At 34.4% G+C, this 22,183-nt stretch overlaps 1 protein-coding gene across 1 annotated transcript; it reads right to left on the bottom strand.

The window, feature by feature from the left end:
* Positions 1-18,439: 18,439 nt before the first annotated feature.
* LOC131938127 (uncharacterized) lies at positions 18,440-21,725 on the bottom strand. The gene is made up of 2 exons (XM_059296029.1): positions 21,606-21,725; positions 18,440-19,453 (listed from the first exon to the last, which is right to left on the bottom strand). Exon 2 carries the CDS (start codon positions 19,445-19,447, stop codon positions 18,440-18,442), a length of 1,008 nt encoding a protein of 335 aa, XP_059152012.1. The 5' UTR covers positions 19,448-19,453; positions 21,606-21,725.
* Positions 21,726-22,183: the final 458 nt, after the last annotated feature.

Genomic DNA, 22,183 nt, shown 5'->3' with positions numbered 1-22,183 from the left:
ACCAAGTTCGATACACTAGAATCGACGGATGTTGTACCAAGTTCGATACACTAGAAGCGACGGATGTTGTACCAAGTTCGATACACTAGAAGCTACGGATGTTGTACCAAGTTCGATACACTAGAAGCGACGGATGTTGTACCAAGTTCGATACACTAGAATCGACGGATGTTGTACCAAGTTCGATACACTAGAAGCGACGGATGTTGTACCAAGTTCGATACACTAGAAGCGACGGATGTTGTACCAAGTTCGATACACTAGAAGCAACGGATGTTGTACCAAGTTCGATACACTAGAAGCGACGGATGTTGTACCAAGTTCGATACACTAGAAGCGACGGATGTTGTACCAAGTTCGATACACTAGAAGCGACGGATGTTGTACCAAGTTCGATACACTAGAATCGACGGATGTTGTACCAAGTTCGATACACTAGAAGCGACGGATGTTGTACCAAGTTCTAACATTCTTTAGATGAATGTTTTGAACACCTTGTTTAGCCTTCGTGTTGGGGTGGCTTTATAGCGCTTATGACACACTAGGCATGCTGCCCGTTTTACAATTTATAAAGACCATTTTTCTTGTAATTTCTGTAATTCATCTAGGATCTTGAAAAATCGTTTTCTTATATCAGCAGGAATAAAAATATTTTTTTATTTCTCTTCAACAGCTTTAGCTACCGAGGGTAGGATAATACACAGTTCCTTATTTCGTTCTTGGAACACTTCCTTATCTTTGACAAATTTTAATTTTTGTTGGAGGTACCTTTCAGAAAATTTTAACAAACGTTGGCAGTACATTTCCTTAGTGTATAAAAGAGTACTTTTTATTTTTTTTTATGTTATCAACCAGCAGTTGATGTTGTATCTGAATAACATCTTTAGTCTTGTTGTCAAATACCACACATCTATCGTCAACCTCAAGAAACAGAGCTTGAACGTCTCCTCTCTGTTCTCTACACCAGGAACTAAAGTTTTTATGGGTGTCGCCATCTTCATGATCTAAATCAAAGTTATCTCCATGTGTAATAAAAATAATACCATAATTTCTTATACATTCCTCACCTATCGAGTATTTTATCAACGATATCGCGTCTTTCTCTTGTTTGGTGAAGCGAACTCCGTATTTTAGCACAATCAGCACTGCTGAAAATCCAGAACTTTCATAATATTAAGCACTATCATGCTCATCAAGTAGTATTGCTTTATTATCAAAATCGTTGTCGTTCATACTTATTGGTATACACTTCATACCGTTTGAAATAGTTGCTGTATCAGAACCTGGATCTTTAGTTGCTGTTGTAGAACATGGATCTTTAGTTACTGTATCAGAACCTGGATTTTTAGTTGAAGTATCAGAAACTGAATTTTTAGCTGCTGTATGAGAACCTGGATCTTTAGTTGCTGTATCAGAACATGAATCTTTTATATCAGAACCTGGATCTTTAGTTGCTGTATCAGAAACTGGATCTTTAGTTGCTGTTGTAGAACCTGGATCTTTAGTTACAGTATCAGAACCTGGATCTTTAGTTGCTGTATCAGAACCTGAATCTTTTATATCAGTACCTGGATCTTTAGTTGCTGTATCAGAAACTGAATTTTTAGTTGCTGTATCAGAACCTGGATCTTTAGTTGCTGTATCAGAACCTGTATCTGTAGTAGTAGTAAGAGAAGCCAAACGGGCTGAGTTCAAACCAGGATTTATAAGTTTTAAGTTTTGTAGCTTTTCACTACTGTATGTTTTTTCAACAGAGTTAGCAAGTAGTTTCATCCCATTTCCTGACCTTCCGATAAGAAGTAAAGCAGGCGCTAAATCACTTAATGTCTTAGACATTCTCCTGCAAAAATACATATATATATACTTTTTATGTTAAAATTATTTTTTTTAAATAATGTATTTTGATAAATATGTATGAATCTTGCTTAAGATAGTAGAAAAAAGCATTTAATAAAAAATTTAAAGTCCTATTTGGGTATAATTTTACCGAATTACACGTCTCTTAATGAATTACCATGGTCAAGAAAGGAATTGAACATTTTATAACTTATTCCACGCAAGGCAAGGCAAGCAACCCACCCACCCTACACACACACGAAGATATAAACATATAGATCAAGCAAGACAAAGACAGGTGGGTCAAAAACATTCACACACCTGTCATAGGTTGGGCAAGTAACATTCACACACACAACATAGACAGATGGGTCAAGTAAAATTTACACAAGACGTGTTTATCTTAAACAATTAATGGCTAGTAAACAAAGTATACATACATATTGGAGTCGTTAATAAACTTGAAATTTCGTTTACGGTAGTGTTTTTAGGTTCAGACAAGAAGTATAACATATATTACTGCTACTAACCTGACAACAATAGGCTTGCTTTCATACATTTAAAAACAGATTCAACCAAATAACTAAACAATATAACAATAATACATATTCCACCCCTACAAACCTGCAACGAAATATTTATAATCCGACCAAAGCTTCTTAGATGCGCCTCGTTATGTAGTAACACACTACACAAACACGGGGCATCCCACAGTGACCTGGTACACACTATAGGCCTATCCACTATTAATTTACCTTTTGGAAAACAGTTTTGCCCACGCGTCTGTATGTTTATAGTGTGTCAAGACTACTGCATGCGCCGATTAAATTATTTTTTTTTCTATAACTCGCTCGTTTGATATAATATTATAATATTATATAAAAACTAGTATACAGACTGTCTTGAAATTAGTTTTATATATCAGACGCGATATGACTGCACAGAAGTAGTGGCAGAAGAAAACAATAATTATACTAATTTTCTGAGGAAGGGTAAGGTCGACCTAGTTTACGCATGATCCTATAGGCAGGTAAATCTTGGTTGCGTAGGTTTTCACCTGAAGGTGCATGATTCTTATCTAGTCAGGCGATGGTCATTTGGCAAAGATGTGATGACATTACTGTCATCATTACAATGAATATGACGTCTTTACAAATACATCCATTTTAAAATTAAAAATGAAAAAGGGTAGAATATAAATATATGAATACTTGTGTTTAGGATATTACTTTACTTACATAAGTTATATGAAGACCTAATGTTAGGTCTCTATTATTTACCAGTATTAGATAGATCAATTAAAAACAAGCGTTAACGCAGCTTTGGAGCATGCAGACAAATTATAAATGTTTGGTATTTATCTCTTTCCACTTGCCCACTCAGTACAACGGGAACGATAAAAATGTAAATTATTTAATTAGTCATTAAAGTAATGAGTAGAAACATGTAAAACTTAAGCCTGTTAAATGTACATATATGAAACACAATCTTCAATTTTAGGGGCACTAAAATATGAAACAATATTCGCCGTTTAAAAATGACTAGTCTCAAATAATTCAAATTAAATAACATATTAAGCTTTGCAAGTCAGAAATGAAGCGAGCAATGTGAAAGAAGTTTGTCCAAGCACCATTGCTTAACCATACTACTTGCTGCAATAATATCCATCACCTCAAAAATATAACTTTGTTTTCAATTTTAGGGAGCTTGAATTTTTTTTTATAATTGCCCTAGAGCTGTGTAGAAAATGTTTATTGTGTTCTTTGCAGAGTTAATTTTTAAAAATTAAGAATTAAAGCATTGTAAAACATTATAATATTCCGTTTTCTGTAGTAGATGCTTGAACTTTTCAGAAATTTGGTTAAATTATATTGTACGTATACTTTAGGAAAGAAAAAAATCGAAGCTTAAATCTTTCTTCAATTACTGGCGTGTTATTTTCACTTATGGGAAATCCCATTTTTAGCTGTGCGATTATATTTATTTTACCAGAAAAGTAATATATATTATGACAATATTTTACTGAAATATATTTCATTTCAGAATATACAATTTTAAGATTTAAACAAGTAACAGACAAGATGAAAATTAATACAATAATTTGGGAAAGATTTACTAGACTAGACAAGTTTATACATTACTCCCAACAATTTTTAAATCAAGTTACGTTGGAGCAAAATTTTATTAAACACTACATAATATATATATATATATATATATATATATATATATATATATATATATATATATATATATATATATATATATATATATATATATATATATATATATATATATATATATATGTATATATGTATATGTATAAAGAGAGAGAGAGATTTAAAATTAACAAAACTCTGCTGCTGCAAATGGACCTATATTTGGGAATATTTTTTTTAATTACATTTTGCTCTAAAGACACTACAAAACTCATAAACACGAGTAGAGTTTAAAACAACTAACTCGATAAATGTTTTTTTTTTCTCTACAGAAATAATCAAAACATATTTTTGCAGTACAATAACCCCATATATCACTGACAGCTAAGAATAGTTCTAAAATGCATTGGAACAAGATTTTGATTACTCTGTCCTTAATCTGTGCTTTCTACAATTTTTGGATTGTTCTTCACTGGGCATCTTCAGCCAAAAACATTTCTGAGCAAGAGGATGGACACTGTGACGTAGATCTAGAATCTTACAACCTCAATCAAGTAACAGCGTTATCTCATGGTATTATTGGAGGTTACTCTGACAAAATTGTGTGTCGTGATTACCTCGAACGTCCCTGGTACACGAAAGTTTACGTAACTTGTGTGAGGATACTTGGAGTTATTTATGATGGCTTTTTTATTTTCATTCATTTTCTGACAGGTGTTGTTATACTTTTAATAATTAAAATAAGCAATTAATATAATAAGATCCTTTTACGTAATTGACATTTTAAACGTGTTGCTTGGTCACATGTCGCTTAATGATTTGTGTCTGACGATTCCTACATCTAACTTTTAAATAACCTTACGTTTTTGTGAATAATTTATATGCTTAATTTGGGAGTTTATAAGTGATCTCTCTATTAGATTAATTTTCTGATGTATAAATGTATTTCTTTATACGCTCAATTGTTTGGTATATGAATGTTTATGCAAAAAAATCTATTAGATCAATTGTTTGATATGTGAGTGTCTATGTAATACATTTTTTAAATCAATTGTGCTGCTATTTGAGTGTTTATGTGATACATTTTTTAGATCAATTGTTTGGTATTTGAGTGTTTATGTGATACATTTTTTAGATCAATTGTTTGGTATTTAAGTGATTATGTGATATATTTATTAGATCAATTGTTTGGCATTTGAGTGTTTGTGTGATTTATTTTGTAGGTCTATTGTTTGGTATTTGAATGTTTATGTGATATATTTATTAGATCAATTGTTTGATGTGTGAGTGTTTATGTGATATATTTATTAGATCAATTGTTTGGTATTTAAGTGTTTATGTGATACGAGCCGACCTGCGGCGTATCATATGCCGCTATTTAGTTGTTTTATTTTCTAATTTTCAGTAATTCATATTTTTTTAATTCGACAGTACCAATGCTGCCACTGAAAATACTTGGTCGTTAAGGACGATAATCCCCCACTAACCCTCATTTCCCCCAACCCCTAACCTACCCCCCCCCCCCCCCCACCGTGAAAGCAGCCTCCTCTTAATTACCTCCCCTAAGTTTAAAATAGTTTCAAACTATATTATCTGCCCTTAATAGGAGTCACTAAACCCGGCTCTATGATAGTAAACATTTAGCGTGAACTACGGCTCACCAGACCATGTAGGGGTGGGGAAGGTTGATTTATGCCTAGTGAAGAAGAGAGAGGACTGCAAGGCGCGCTTATAGCTTGTTTTCTGGCGTCTCCCATAAGAGAATTATATATATAGATATTTATTAGATCAATTGTTTGGTATTTGAGTGTTTGTGATATATTTATTAGATCAATAGTTTGGTGTGTGGGTCTTTATGTGATATATTTATTAGATCAATTGTTTGGTATTTGAGTGTTTATGTGATATATTTTATTTATTAGATCAATAGTTTGATGTATGAGTGTTCTTTTCATTTTCTGTTATGGTAGTGTCAACGATTCCGTCCATTTTTACTTTCTCGTATATACGAAGTATAGAGAAAGTCTTGTAATAGTGCAAAAAATAAATCCAGATTTTTGCAAATCTCGACGTTCTACACCACACTGATACGGAAAAAACATAATTTTGCAATCTTGTCCGTATGTCTGTGTGTCTGTCTGTCTGTCTGTATGTCTGTCTGTCTGTCTGTGTGTCCGTGTGTAAACACGATAACTTGTGTACGTTACAGCTAGGTTGATGAAATTTCATATACAAGTATTTTATTAAAATCGTAGATCCGTATCAACTTTTGAGCGATTTCCGATAACCGGAAGTGGTACTTTCTCTACTTTGAATTTTTCAAAAGCCTATAACTTGAGTACTATTTCAGATAGATAAATGAAATTCTCTACCTTCTGTCAGATTTTGAGTAATTTCCGTTGACCGGAAGTACTTATTTACGCTATTTCCGATTTCTCAAAAAACGCATGTAAATTTATAAAGTACTAATAATATTGCGCACTATTATGCACATCTTTATTTAGCGTTCACTTGGTGTGCAATTCTTTTTTCTACGAGATTATATTCTATTTTAAAAAGTTTGAGTATTTATAATGGATTAAAAATCATGTCTCGAAGTCTATATCCCGAGTTGCCATCCCCCGTAGTGTTATATTCGAATATTCGATAAAGTTTAGGGGAGATCACTCCCAGTTTATTTAAGATATTAATTGGATTCTTAGACTTATTTAATATACAATATTTAAACAAAACTGATCATTTGTATTATTTGTTTTTACTATAACATTAATAGAATAATGTAATTACAGTACACTAAACTTCACATGCTTAAGATACATACTAACCGATACACCAATTTTTTAATAATATAATTCTTAGTTCTAACTTTTATTTTGAAAATCATAAGAGGTTGGTGGGCGAATTCTATAGATAATTTACAGTGATCTATTTATTAGAATACCAATGACAATTAATGCCAGTTAATGGCAATTAATGAAACTTACTTACTTAATCCTCGTCACTACCTGTGGAGTATAGGGCAGCAACAAATCTCTACCACTTTAGTTCATGCCAGGTCTTGCCAGTAGCCTGCACTTCTTCTTCCATCTCTTTCCTCCATGTACCCAGTGGGTTTCCTCTCTTTCATTTTACGGTCCACTTCAGCGCCATGTTGGGGAGTCTTCTTCTGTTCATGCGTAGGACATGGCCCAGCCATCTCCATCTCCTCATTCGAACTTCTTAAACAATGTCGTTTAATCCTGTCCTTCGTCGTATTACTATGTTCGGGATTTTGTCGTCCCACTTTATTCTGAGGATATGTTGTAAGGATCTTATTTTCAAAGCCTCTGAGTCGGCTCTCTACTTAATGACAATTGATTTCTTATAGGCAAATCAATCGAGCGTGCGACCTATGGTGCATAGAGCTGACTAAACTATCGCTTCATTTTCTTAGATGAATAACAAAGGGAAATTTAACTATTACATTGACTAACACAAATTTCCGCTTTCTCGTTAATTTTTTAAAAGTTATTTAAAAAATTGGCATTGATTTTTCGTAAACATAACTGCTACTCTGAGTATCCTCCATGAAACTATTATGTGGTTGTTATATTTGTATAAAAAGAGGGGAGGGGCTGAGAAGCTACTCGTAGAATGCATTATATACGTTACTACTCTATTATTCAAAGCAAAATGACTTTGAACATTATAAACTTAATTAATTGGTTATTATTCCATCAGATAATAATTTGAAAACCAAAAAACGCTAAACAAGCATTGTCAATAGTGTATTTAATATATTTCTTTATTTGAGGATCATAATTTGTGTAGTACTATTTTTGAACACAGAAAGTTAAACAGATGAACACAGAAAGTTAAACAGATGAACACAGAAGGTTAAACAGATGAACACAGAAAGTTAAACAGTTAAACACAGCAATTTACAGGTAAACGCAGAGACAGGGCGTTTAACAGGTGCTCGTATTATGTCTATTGAGGTCAACAGTTATAAAATCATGTACACTAACATTTTCATGTCTAAAAAAATTAGTATGTGATAAACATAAAGCAACTTGATATAAAATATATTAAATAGTAAATCGTGTTAGTAATGCATATGGTGATATATCTAATATATTTTGTTTAGTATAAAGTTTGCGTTATTTCATCAACATCGATAGCGTCATCAGTGTAAGTAAAACGTTTATTGGAGAATTATCAAGTAACAGGTTTCTTCATACATGAAAAGTTACTTTTCACTCAATTTAACAGCAAGGACAGTAGTTAAAATGATTAAAACAACTGCCACGATCAACGCAATAATCCATGTATTTCGTTTGGAACACCGTGCAACTGTTAGGATAAGCATTTGTTTGTCAGTATTGCTAGTGTTGTAACCATAACCTCCATCATTCCGGATAGGCTTACTGTCTTTTAGTCGCTGTCGACTACGTTTTGCGTTATCAAAGTCACGTGTGGTGTATGCTGTGTACTTGACCTGTGCAACAGCAGACATCAGTTGATCAACCTGTTCCCTCCCCTTACTCTCGTCATTAGTTTTGTTGTTAAACATCACACACCTGTAATCGCATTCATCGCAGACATCAGTTGATCTACCTGTTCTCTCACCTCATGCTCGGCTCTAGTTTTGTTGTTGAACATCACACACCTGTAATCGCATTCTTCCAGCAGTGTTTTTATATTTCCAGACTGATTGTGAATCCAAACATCAAAACTTCCTTTCTCTTCTTTGCTATAATCATCCCCATACGTCATGAGAAAGATCCCACACTTTCTAAAAATACCCTCCCCAAACATCGACTTGACAATTCTCACGCTTTCCTTCTCTTGGTTTGTAAATCTCGCACCAAACCTCAACACCAGGACCAAAGCCGTGAACGACCGCTAGAGTTTGCTGTAACACATACTCTCCACATTAATAACCAATGTCTTCATATCTCCGTTCAAATCTTCTACCACATCCCCTATACCAGTGCCGTCAACCACCTCTACATTGATACCGTTTACAACGCCTGAATGTTTTATCATGGTGTTAGATGTCGGAGGAAATGGATTTCCTGGAATAATAGAGTTCCCCGTTGAGCTCTTACCATTTCCGGTTCTACCAACCAAAACCAGTTTGTAGAAATCGGCCATAGTTTAAATTAATCTGCTCCTAACGTTTTTAGCGGCTATTCGACCCTAAACTATAGATAATTAAATATGAATCAGATCCACAAAGTCAATGCTAGACTATTTTCAAATTGATCGAAATGACTGTGTTTGGTACAGTAAATGATTGTATTTATTTCATTTTAGTAATATTTGTTGCTTTATAAAAACAATACTAATATTTTATAATCAATATTATTTATCATTTAGGCTAGGTACACAACTAATTAATACACAACTATGCCAAATATTCGTCTTACTACGGCACAAAATGTTGTAAACATAAAATTATAGAGCAGAGTATTGCATACAAAAACAACTACGTTACCTTCAGTGTGTATCAAATGTGTGCACTGTTTCTGCAAAAGAAGACACGTTAAAGAATGTGACATTCAGACAACACCCAGCACATAATAGACAAATATAGACTAGAATTTCTTGTTGTCAGCTTTTAAAATCCCAGCTTGATGCGCCCCAGTAAACAACAGGTACACGTGACGAAAACGTGTTTGTTACCTGTAAAAATTTCACTGTCGTGTTTTCTAGGAAAACAGCACTCTAAACTGTGGGTTGGAGATTCGTCACAGGTAATACAACACACAATACCCAGCTTAATGCTTTTTATAAAGGTATCAACATTTGTCACAGTAGGTGTCTAGCAGAGAACGTACGTTGTATTTATAAACAACGTCTTCTGTTTTAACATTTCATTTTCGTGCACTCCGGATTCTTGTCTACTAAATATCTGCCAACATAAATTCAAACTTTCCATCTCACTACATATCACTGACAATTCATCTATAAAAAAAACACATGCCGCTTGTTTAAAATGTACACGCATGAGATTTTCTCCACCCAGGGGTAGAGCAGGCAGCAGAAACGTCAAGTAAAATCTCTGGGGGTTCCTGGGACACAACATCGCTTTTCACGTTACTTATACCCGTTCTATATGCGTTTTCGTGTAAATTTCATACATAGAAATGAACAATGAAAATGTAACCAATGCAGCTTTCTCTAATCCTAGTCTGATTTGATGCACTAGTCCACAACAATATTAAACCCATTTTAAAAATTAAAATCCCAAGTTATCTTTAGTGTATATATCTATATCTAAATACTTAATTTTACTTGTGATTTATGACCACTATTTTTACTATTTATTGTTCAACTTTCGCGACCATCAATAACATATTTAAATATTTTCTCCAACCTGTAATTCTGCATCTAACTGCAATCCAACTTTTCGCGAAATGTAGCTACACGAAAAACTACGAAATACGTGTGCAACTTCACATAAGTGTCGTCCATCAATGATATCCCAAAATTTAGCTGATTTTAAACTCTCGTCTCACTCATCAAATTCATCAAACATATTTTAACCCCATTCTAAAGTGACACCTGGAGTAATTATCCAACAAAATTAAAACTAGCAGGTTAATGCACAATTTGAAATAGTCTGTGTTATTAAATAACAAAAAAAACTAGCATCATGATAATTTAACAAGTATTTTAAAGAGTTACACAGTGCAACTGTGAATAAATATACGTGTGAGCTTATTCTACGTCATAAAATTTTTCGTAATCAAATTGGAACTTACTATTCTGTCAACATCGAAACAGCCGGGAACACCAACAGCAAAATACGACACACCCTCTGCTTGTCCCGTATGATACAACAATTGCAGTATCAAGCTGACCAGAGATCGTGAAGAGAAGATAATCTTCAGATAAACCAGTGCTAAGCTATAAATGATATACATGCAAAACTAAGCCTGTACATACGATTACAGTTACACACATGTTGCATTGGTGTTGTTATAACCAGTGTTTCTTCCAGAATGTTTTCTCCGGATGGGCACTTGATTTTTTCAGGGGGGGGGGGGGGGCGGTCAACATTTTCCGGGGGGGGGGGGGGGCGGACACTAGTAAAAGTATATTTGTACTGTATACATTCCATCTCTGTTCACGTTAACTGTGCTATCTTTTGTTCGTCGCCCCTAGACAAAAGTTATATGGAATATTTATTCGGTTCATATTACTAAATTTAATTCCAGTGATCGCTAGTACTTCCATAAGCAATCGAGATGGGGGGGGGGGGGGGGGGGCGGGGGGGGGGGGGGGTTATTGTCCAGGGACTGTATGTCTTGCTGGGGAATTTTGTCTAGGAAATCAAAATTGGTGTCTATTTGTTGATTGAGGTTGGGGGGGGGTCTGTACGGTGAGGTTATCACCCTGGTATCTTTGACGGGACACATGTATGGTACGATCATTGTTGAAATGTGTACTGTTGACTGTTATTATATGTGTAACGGAAACTCGTTATTGTGCTGGCCACTTGTGATATAATCTCTCAGTATACCGTGTGCTATAAAAAAAATTAAATTTTTATTTAATCTATTGTGATGTTCTGACATCGTTTGCTCATAGATCTTGACACTTCAGTTTATGATGGACACACTAAGGAAACCTATTTCTAGCATAACAAGACAGACCCTCCCCTGGAATCCACAGGACAGCAAGGGGAGAGGAAGACCAAGAAAGACCTGGACACGTGACAAGGAAGAAGACACCAAGAAGATTGGATAAACATGGGGACAGTTTGAAAGACTAGCCAAGTACAGAGAAGCCTGGAAAGCTCTTGTTAGCGGTCTATGTCCCAGTAGGGGCGACACCTAACCTAACCATATGATAGCAATAACTCACGATAGGGGGGGGATGGTAGTAGGGCACTTTGAACTATAGGGGGGATTATAGTTTAAACAATTCATTAAAAAACGTTTTAATAACAAGCTTATAATAATGCACTAAAATGTAGAAAATATATGACACTACTATTTAAATTACCATAAAAAGCGGGTATCTTCCTAAATATTAGTAAAGGTTTCCAATAGATACTAAAGTGACATCGTACCGTTAAGGGGTCGACTGGCCCGTCGGTATACAAGGAAAATCTCGGCGGGCCTCTGGTTGAAAAATACCAGTCGGTACCCATGAACGGTGCTGTAATAGGCCTATCAGTACTTTGATTTGTTTTTTTTTAAATTTATTTGTTTGGTATTTAATTTGTTTTTAAATGTAATGTATTGGTATTTTATTTGTTTTTAAATGTAATTTGTTGGTATTTTATTTGTTTTTTAATTGTAATTTGTTGGTATTTTATTTGTTTTTTAAATTTAATTTGTTGGTATTTTATTTGTTTTTTTTTTAAATTTAATTTGTAGGTATTTTATCAATTTGCGTTATCTTTTCTTCATGTCGATTGCTAAAATCAATTTATGGAGAGAAGTTTCACAATGAAAATTTAAATCCAGGTTGTGTAGCAATTTTTAAAATTCCCTGGCCTGTTTGACACACACCAATACATCCCTTTCACTTTTGATTAGGTCATGAACTTGGTCTGAGTTCATGAGGGCGGAGTCATGTGACCTGTAGGATAGGGACTCTATAGTCAAGTCACTCTACTTTCTCTCATCTTTGGAGCAACTTAGCTTGCCAAAATAAAATTAAACATATTCTTGTGCTACGACACGTATGCTCCACTGAGTAAGTTATTGCTTTTACGTAACACTCTGTAGAGAGAAGGACTCTTGCACTCCGCTTGAAGATAACTGAACGTATTTGAAAAAAAACTAGTGTTAAAGTTTAAAAAACATTTTAGTGTGGAAACTACTAAATCAGATCTATGTGTTAAGTTTAGGGGTATTGTTATTTATTATTATATTTTGAGTATGTAAATGCAAGATTATAAATAAATTCATGATGATATATCGGTAACATTGATGGCTGAATGACCAGTGGCACATCAAATAATCTAGCATAATTTCTGTTATATTTATAGTAGTAATTAATGTATTAAATCAACTTCTAAAGCTATTCAACTGATTTACCTACATTTGAAAAAGTCAGTTATAAAAAAGTAAATGACATCGCAATTTTATTATTATTTTGATGTTATCTCATGTTAAATGAGGCGTGCCTTAAGCCAATAAATATTCATAAAACTCCGTCTACATATGTAAACATTATGACACTTACGAGCTCACTTGCTTCAACAAAAAAGTCCATATGAAATTTGAGTTCTCCAAATAAGTGAGGTAAGTGTAAATACATGCTGATAATTTCTACACACACGTTTTACAAAATATGTGAAAGATAAAAGCAAAGCGTGGGCCTACTCGTTCATTTACACTTGAAAAATAACACGTCTCTTTATATTTCTTAAGTTAATGCCTTTCAGGCAATGTGAATGAATACACAAATATTTTACAAAACAATCACCAAAAATAATAGCTTTTTATTACAAATCGATCGTAAATAAAAAGTAAGTAGTTTTAGAAAAAGTGATATTTTTTTTTTAAATTTCATTACAGATAATATTATATACATACAATTTTATATGCACCAGCCCTCACACAAAAATTATCATTAGTAGAGGTCATGCGTTTGTACATTTTTAATAACTTTGTCTTTCTAACTAAAGGTCCCATTCAAACATGACGGTCTATGGGGCAAATGAAGTAGAGTTGAACCTGTTTTTTTGTGATCTTGGTTTATGAAGAGATATTGTGGTCAGTACTATGCCCAGGCGGCTTTACTTTCTCTAACTCAACATCTGGATCTGAACTAGAGACGTTCGGGATGGCAGTCGTGTTTACTATCCCCCGACTATTGTGTTTCAAGAAGCCAACGTTTATTTTTGAAAATTTCTGCTTGGCGCTTGTCCAGCGATTAGGTTGTCGATTATTTTGTGCTTGCTGTTGCTGCTTTTCCCTTATACTTTTATGTAATCCATTCGTTTTATCTAATAAAGATGTGGCTGTTTCTGTAAACTTTTTTACTTTTTCTTCATCTTTTATTAACAAATTTGATAAGTTCATCAACAAGGCTAAAACTGTATACGTCTCATTACATTTTGAATCAAACACGTCTTGATGTTCCGTTGTCTCGAGTTGCTTAACGATCCTCTCTGTTCTTTGTAGCAGATTTACACAACACTGTTCATAACTATAAAATCCTTTCGACTTAGTTCGTTTTACATTTTCATACAATAACTCCCACTGTTTTTTAACTTTGCTTTCGTCTTGAGTTCTATTATTAAAAATCACATAGCGGTTATCAACTTCTTGAAACAGAGCTTGAATATCTCCTCTTTGTTCTCTACACCAGGAACTAAAGTTTGTTTGGGTGTCACCATCGTTATGATCTGAATCAAAGTTATCTCCATATGTGAAAACAATAATACCATAATTTCTGATAGAGTCCTCTCCTAACAAATATTTTATTAACGAGATCGCGTCTTTCTCTTGTTTGGTGAAGCGAACTCCGTATTTTAGCACAATCAGCAAATCTGTAAAACCGTGGGGACAACTGCGTAAGGCATCAAGTAATGGATCGATTTGACAGGCTTCAAAATAGTTGTCGTCGATACTAAAGCCATCGCACACAGTGATGACCGAGTATGTATTATCTAAATTATATCGGCCGGTTATCATAGCAATTCCGGAGCCTTTAGACGAAACTTCCTTGCCACTGTCTTGGGAGCTAACCATACGAGCTATTGAGTCTCGCACGCAACTTTTTCCATTTCCTGATCTCCCTACAAGAAATAATACATGATCAGCAGCTACTTGATTACCTTCAGCATTAGACGCTAGCATTGTCTTTGACGACTGAGATGTTTCATTATCTAACGCATTATCAGGAGGATCAGTCTCTAGATTTCCTTTAAAAACTGATGACATTATTGATATCTGATTTTTTTTATATTGTTAGAATTCGTTTAGTGCAGTATTCAGTTAAGACAGAATAAACATACTTGACAGTTAATCTGCAATAGAAAGTATTTTCTTTTTACAACATTATAGACCTTTAAATCTTTGATTTTTTCCTATTGTAAACATACCAAGTCGGTCGGTTTTTTTCTAGTTAAAAATTGACTAATGTTGATTCTTAAATTATGTATAAATGTGTGCCTTAATTTTCAAACTGCTGCCTGATTAAGTATTTAAGATTAACCATATTTCATTTATTTAACTAATTACTTTACACTCAGTTTACATTCACAGTAAATAGAAATGTCACTTTTATTAAATATTAGTTGTTGTTAACTTTTCGGACTTGGCGGTTCATAGGCAGATGAAGTAGAGTTCATTAGTTTTTGTGACCTCGTCTTTTTAAGGGTCCTAGGTGCTTTGACCACAGGTGCTTTGACCATAGGGGTTTTAACATTAGGGGGTTTGACCATAGGGACTTTGACCATAGGGGGTTTGACCATAGGGGCTTTGACAACAACGGAGCTTTGACCACAGAGGGGGGTTAACCTTAATATATAGATGTTCAAATATGTATTACAAACTGTTATTTGGTTTAAATTTATGATACAATTAATACGATTTTATACATGTTTCCTGAGAGTTAAATAATAGAAATAAACATGTACTACAAAAAAGTCAAGAACGATATTTTAGTCTCCACACAAAGGCTTGCGCTATTATAATCTCCACATTAAGGCTGGCGCTAGGCCTCATAAATTTATTTTAAATATAAATGAAACACAATTAATGCGACATACAACAAGTTTCACAAAAACAATAATGCAGGTGTACTTGAAAATACCTAGCATATATGAAGGATAAAAAACATGCCAACAGTATAGTCAAAGAGGTAATACTTGTATGGTTAACTAAATGAGAGTTGAATTAACATACTATTACATCCTGCCGCAATTTAAAATATAATTTCACAACTTTTAAAATTGATCAAAGACAAAATACCTGTAGTCAAAGACCCTCTGCTAAGAAAACACCTGTGGTCAAACCCCTATGGTCAAACCCCCTATGGTCAAAGCACCTGTAATCAAAGGTCCGCGCACATTTTTAAGGGATAATGTGATCAGTGCTGTCTAAGTGAAAATAACCTTGTTACGTGCAATACTATTTCAGAAAGTGGGTTCTGTTTTTCACCAGTAAGACAACAACTCCCAGCCTTTCGTATAGCTATATATGTAGGCTACTTCTAATATAGGAGAACTTCTCCCCAGTATAGGCTGCCCTATAACCCAAGTTAAGCAGTATGTGTGACTGCGTTCATGTGGGTTTTTGTTTGTTTTATTCAATATGGTTGAACAACAAATAATTCCTTTCTTATTTCTGAAATAAAACATGCATCGAATCTTCTAAATTAAGGTTAATTTCATAATTTCTTACCTGCGCTATACTGCAACCAACAAGTTTCTGTCCGCTGTGTATTTGGAGCAACCCTACCAATCTGGCCACCTATCGTGGTTTTCCCAGAAAGAGAGTGGGAAAACCCCTTTACGTGTTTAGTGAATTGATAACATCATCTGACTGACCTACTTTAGCTGTGCTAGCGATGTGTTTATGTCGCTGACTAAGCATGCGCACACAGAGCTGTTTCAACGGTGCAATAGAGAGGCATTCCATTACAACCCATTCAAACGGCGGTTCTCAAAATGGTTCTCAAAGTTTGCAATGTTCTATGTAGATTTGGCATAGTTAAGCTATGCCATTTAAAGTAATAGATATAATATAAATCCAGAAATGAACACCTATTAAAAACATACTTTAAATAAACGATAGTATAATACAATGAAATTTATTGAGGAAAATGAATCAAACACGTGAAATCATTGGATTGATAAAATGAATTTAAAAAAGACAGTAACAAATGTGAAATTGTTACGTTTTCATCAACACAGATTTACACAGATTTATACAACAACTAGCCGTCCCGGCCAGGCCCTGCTCTGGCTTCTGTGAAAAACCCTTCTGTTAAAGACCATCACCTGTGTGTTTAGTAATCATCATAAACCCGGCATTGCCCACCCAAACCACAACCAACCAAAACCAAAACAACAAAACGCAAACATAACGCTAACACAATTACAAATACAAACGAAAACAAAAACTTACAACAAACCAACCACAACCACAAACACCAATACGAACACAAAGAAAAAAGCAAACGAAAACAAACCAAATCCAAACACAAAACCAACCACAAACACAAACCCAAAGAAAAAAACAAACGAAAAAGCAAACGAAAACAAACCAAATACAAACGCAAAACCAACCACAAACCCAAAGAAAAAAAACACAAAAGAAAAAACAAACGAAAACAAACCAAATCCAAACGCAAAACCAACCTCAAACACAAATACAAACACAAACCCAATGAAAATAAAACACAAACGAAAACGAAAAAAGAAAGAACAAAAACGAACCAAATCAAAACGCAACCACTAACGCAAACCCAACCTAAACACAAAGAAAACACTAACGCAAATATAAACGCAAAGTGCTCACGGGGCTGAATCGCCTACTTCAACTTAATAAACGACTATAGTACCCCAACTTATTCATAGTCTTTTGCACTCACTTTAATGAACGTAGGCGCGAAACCGAACACGGGAGGCCCGGGACCCCAAAAAGCACCCTGTCTGGGCGCCAGAGGACGCACCATGACGTCACCGCCTGATTGAACTTAGTAAACGCCTATAGTGCATAACTTATTTATAGTCTTTTGAACTCACGCGAACGTAGATACCATAGCGTACACCGGAAGGCCCGGGGCGCCAAATAGCACCCTGTCGGGGTGCCGGAGGACGCCCGGATTTGATTCACTTAAAGACTATAGTAACCTTTCTTATCCATAGTCTATCGCACTGTTTAAAACAAAATTATGCAGCATAGCGCTCACATGATAGCCCAGGGTGCCAAATCAAACCGTGCAGGGGCGCCGGCGGACGCGCCTGTTTCAATTTAGTGAACAAAAATGATAATACTCCAAGCTTATCCGTAAATGGAAAGAAATAAACGTATATGATTTGTAGGACCTGGCTTATTAAATGTTATTGATTTTAAAAAAAAAAAATAATTATTGAACAGTATGTTCAGTGTATAGAATAAATAAAAGGCAGTGTTAAAAATACCTAACGACATTGCACTTAATCAATCCCCGCTAATTGTGTAATTATTTTTTTTTTTCTTAACACCAAAAACAAAGTAATAAAATGTTAATTCTCTCTTCTTAAGGATTTATTTTTCATTAAAGGGATATAACTTTGCAGTCAATACATTTCCGACACAATCGTTTTATTATTAAAATTAGAAAATCATTATGGCTTAGTTTGACTTAAAACCATTTTTAAAACGGCAACCATTTCGTCACTCATTTATTTAATTAACATTTTTAAAGCGGACTAGTTATTTTTCTTAAGTGTATCCCTTACTGCATGTAAGGTTTTTTCTTTGACGTGATAGGTAATTGTAGTATTACGATAAAGTAGCGGAAAGGATTATTATCATCGTCACTCCAACTAATACAGCAGCCAGTATTATCTTCTTTTGGATAGACATATTTCTAAGTCTGTAGCACCTCTTCTTCATCCCCCTTTCCTCGTCATATTCATCACACGAACGTCTTCTTTTCATTACTTTGGTGCGCTTATCTTTCTTATCGTGATTGAAATCATGAATACCTTGATCTTCCAATATAAATTGTTTTGATTCTTCTCTTTTATTTTGTGGATGTTTGTTTTCCACATTAGTTATTTGAGAATTGCTCCTTTCATGTGTTGAATCAATTGGAAGAAGCTCTACATACTTCGATTTCCCAAATATCTTGCTAGCTTCAAATTTTGTTTCTGGCTTGTTTAAACCGACCCATTCGTCGCGGCTTTCTTTAGCAAGATTTAGTAACTCAGAAGTGTAAGGCCCGCTCTTTTTCACATCGGCCACCATTTCAAGTAACGCCTTCCTTTGATTATTTTTAACTGTGTCATCCTTTGCCTTATTGTTAAATAACACACATCTATTGCCACATTCAAGAAACAGTTTCTGAACTTCACCCTTCTGCTCTCTACACCAATCATCAAAGGTGTGGTTACCATCTTCATGATCAAGATCGAAGTTATCCCCATACGTCATCAAGATAATCCCCCATTTTTTAAATACGTCATTGCCAAAAATAGATTTGATAGTTTGTACTGCGTCCTTCTCCTGTTGGGTAAACCTCACCCCGTACTTCATCACAAACACAAGGGCGGTGAAACCGTCGGTCAACTTTCTAGATATCGACCTCACTAAATCTTCAGGGTCTACGATCATGTCATCGCCGCTATCACCTACTCCAGTACCATCAATCAGCACCAGATTGTTCTCGACATAGAAAGAGATGTCATTACCAGGTTGCGTTCTCTCTTCTGTGAGAATTGAGTTGATGGACGAACTTTTACCATTGCCAGTCCTTCCAACAAACAGCAAAACATCTTTAGTAGACATTTCTCTCTGTAAGATAACAATACATATCCTTTATATACATATATGTAAATACATATACAAGTACACACACACACTCATATATATATATATATATATATATATATATATATATATATATATATATATATATATGTGTGTGTGTGTGTGTGTGTGTGACGGGGTGGCCTACTGATAGAGAGCTAGACTGCTATCCCAATAGTATCGAGTTAAAATAAGTCGGATGCCCCTGAGTCCACCCAGCTCTGATGAGTACCTAATTCAAGTCAGAGAAAACAAAGTCGGCTGGGGATAGTGCTGATCACACCATCCATATATATGCCGAGTTCTCTGAAGCAGATTAACTCTAACTCATTTGCTGCACATGTCTTGGGCACGAACGGGAAAATATTAAGATTATATATATATATATATATATAAGATTATATATATATATATATATATATATATATATATATATATATATATACTAGCCGTCCCGGCCAGGCCCTGCTCTGGCTTCTGTGAAAAACCTTTCTGTTAAAGACCATTACCTGTGTGTTTAGTAATCATCATAAACCCGGCATTGCCCACCCAAACCACAACCAACCAAAACCAAAACAACAAAACGCAAACATAACGCTAACACAATTACAAATACAAACGAAAACAAAAACTTAACAACAAACACAACCACACCCACAAACACCAATACAAACACAAAGAAAAAACAAACAAAAAAGCAAACGAAAACAAAAACCTAACAACAAACCCAACCACAAACACCAATACCAACAAAAAAAAAATCAACGAAAAAAGCAAACGAAAACAAACCAAATCCAAACGCAAAACCAACCAAAAACACAAATACAAACCCAAAAAAAAAAAAACACAAACAAAAACGAAAAAAGAAAGAACAAAAACGAACCAAATTAAAACGCAACCACTAACGCAAACCCACCTAAACACAAAGAAAACACTAACGCGAACATAAACGCCCGGGGCGGAATCACCTGTTTTCGCTTAATGAACGACTATAGTACCCCAACTTATTCACAGTCTTTTGCACTCACTTAAACGAACGCGCCTGTTTCAATTTAATAAACAATTTTAATACTCCAAGCTTATCCGTAAAATACCTACAACATTTGCACTTGATCAATCCCCGCTAATTATGTAATTATTTTTTTCCCAACACCAAAACAAAGTAATTAAAAAGTAAATTATTTTCACGGAATGCAATGGTTTTATAAAGGGAAGTAATTGTGTTTTTCCTAATTTATCAAAGGGAAGTAAGTGCTATAGGACTAAATAAAGACATAATTAGAATTTTTGTAAAAGATGATATTTTTTTTTAAACTTGTGTTTAATGAACATGCCGACAATTATTACTATAATTTGAAAAATGAAAATTATTTCCCAACACTTTCAATGGTAATTTTTTAGCTCATAAATTTAGACAATTGCGCACGATAATTTTCTAACACTTAAATTCGTACAATTCCAACGACATACAAATGCATTACATACAGAACTGAGCTTTATATATTAGATATATATATATATATATATATATATATATATATATATATATATATATATATATATATATATATATCGGCGCCTTATATATATATATGATCATAACAATGTAATGTCGTATTCAAAATTATCAAAAAGTCAGACTCAGTTAAAGAATTGATTCACTCGTAACTCCCGAAAAGATTTAATTAGGAAACCAATATTAAACTTGCCAAGCATCAACTGGGGAAGACTAAGGTTTAATAACAGATTGTATAAACAATTCTAGTATCTCGCTGTCCAGTGGCGTAGGCAGGGGGGGGTAGGGGGGGGGTCATAATCCCCCTCATATGAGTGGGGGTGCAAATCGAAAGTTTGAGGGGGGGGTTCAAATCGAAAGTTTGAGGGGGGGGGGGAGCAAATCGAAAGTTTGTCCCCGGGTAAAAATTTGAACCCCCCCCCCCCCCCCCCCTTGAGACGATCCTGGCTACGCCACTGTCGCTGTCAATATTCTTTCGTGCACTTAAAGAAATTCCCCCTAAAGCAACTCTACACTCTATTTTGTTGGAATACGCACGTTTTTTCGATTAAAAGCATGCGAATGCAAACATACGTTATTGTAAGTTATATTTAAAAGGTGGTTAATAATAACTACACAAACCTGAATAGAAAAACGATTTGACAGCGTTTAGTTTATTCCCTGTTTAGATATAGTCCTGTGTGTTTTCAGACAGCCAGAAGCACACAGCTACGCTAATGCAGTTCGGCTGACAATATGTCCACAAGAAACAATTTACTATTTAGATATCTCAATGTGTGTTAATCATCCGACAGTAGACGTCGCTTCGTTCCGGGTTTTCACAAGTAATATCAGGAATACCCAGAATTACTGACGTGGAAAAATCAATAAGCCAACACGAATATGTTACTGCTTCTGTTCTACCATCATATAGTTTTTAAAAACAAAAAGCAGCTAGAATTGCTGTTTTGAAGATTTATGTCGTATATTACATATTATTATTATGACTGAATTGTTAAAAAATAAATAAAAGAGAATACTTTAAAATACGATATATTTCTTTTATTCTTAGTGTATGCAAAAAATACAATTTGCTTCCTAATTGTATAATGAATATAATAAAGAAAATTAAAATACTTCATTTAAATTACGATACACTCTATATTTCTCTGTTCCATTATTCCATCAAATCTGCTGATTTTTATTTTATGTTGTAAAAA

The sequence above is a fragment of the Physella acuta genome, unplaced genomic scaffold, assembly GCF_028476545.2.
Source record: "Physella acuta isolate Inbredline_101_S28 unplaced genomic scaffold, ASM2847654v3 ptg000235l, whole genome shotgun sequence".
In the NCBI taxonomy this organism is placed as follows: domain Eukaryota; kingdom Metazoa; phylum Mollusca; class Gastropoda; family Physidae; genus Physella; species Physella acuta.
Note: the sequence above shows the minus strand (reverse complement) of the source record. Positions and strands in the feature narration are given on the sequence as shown.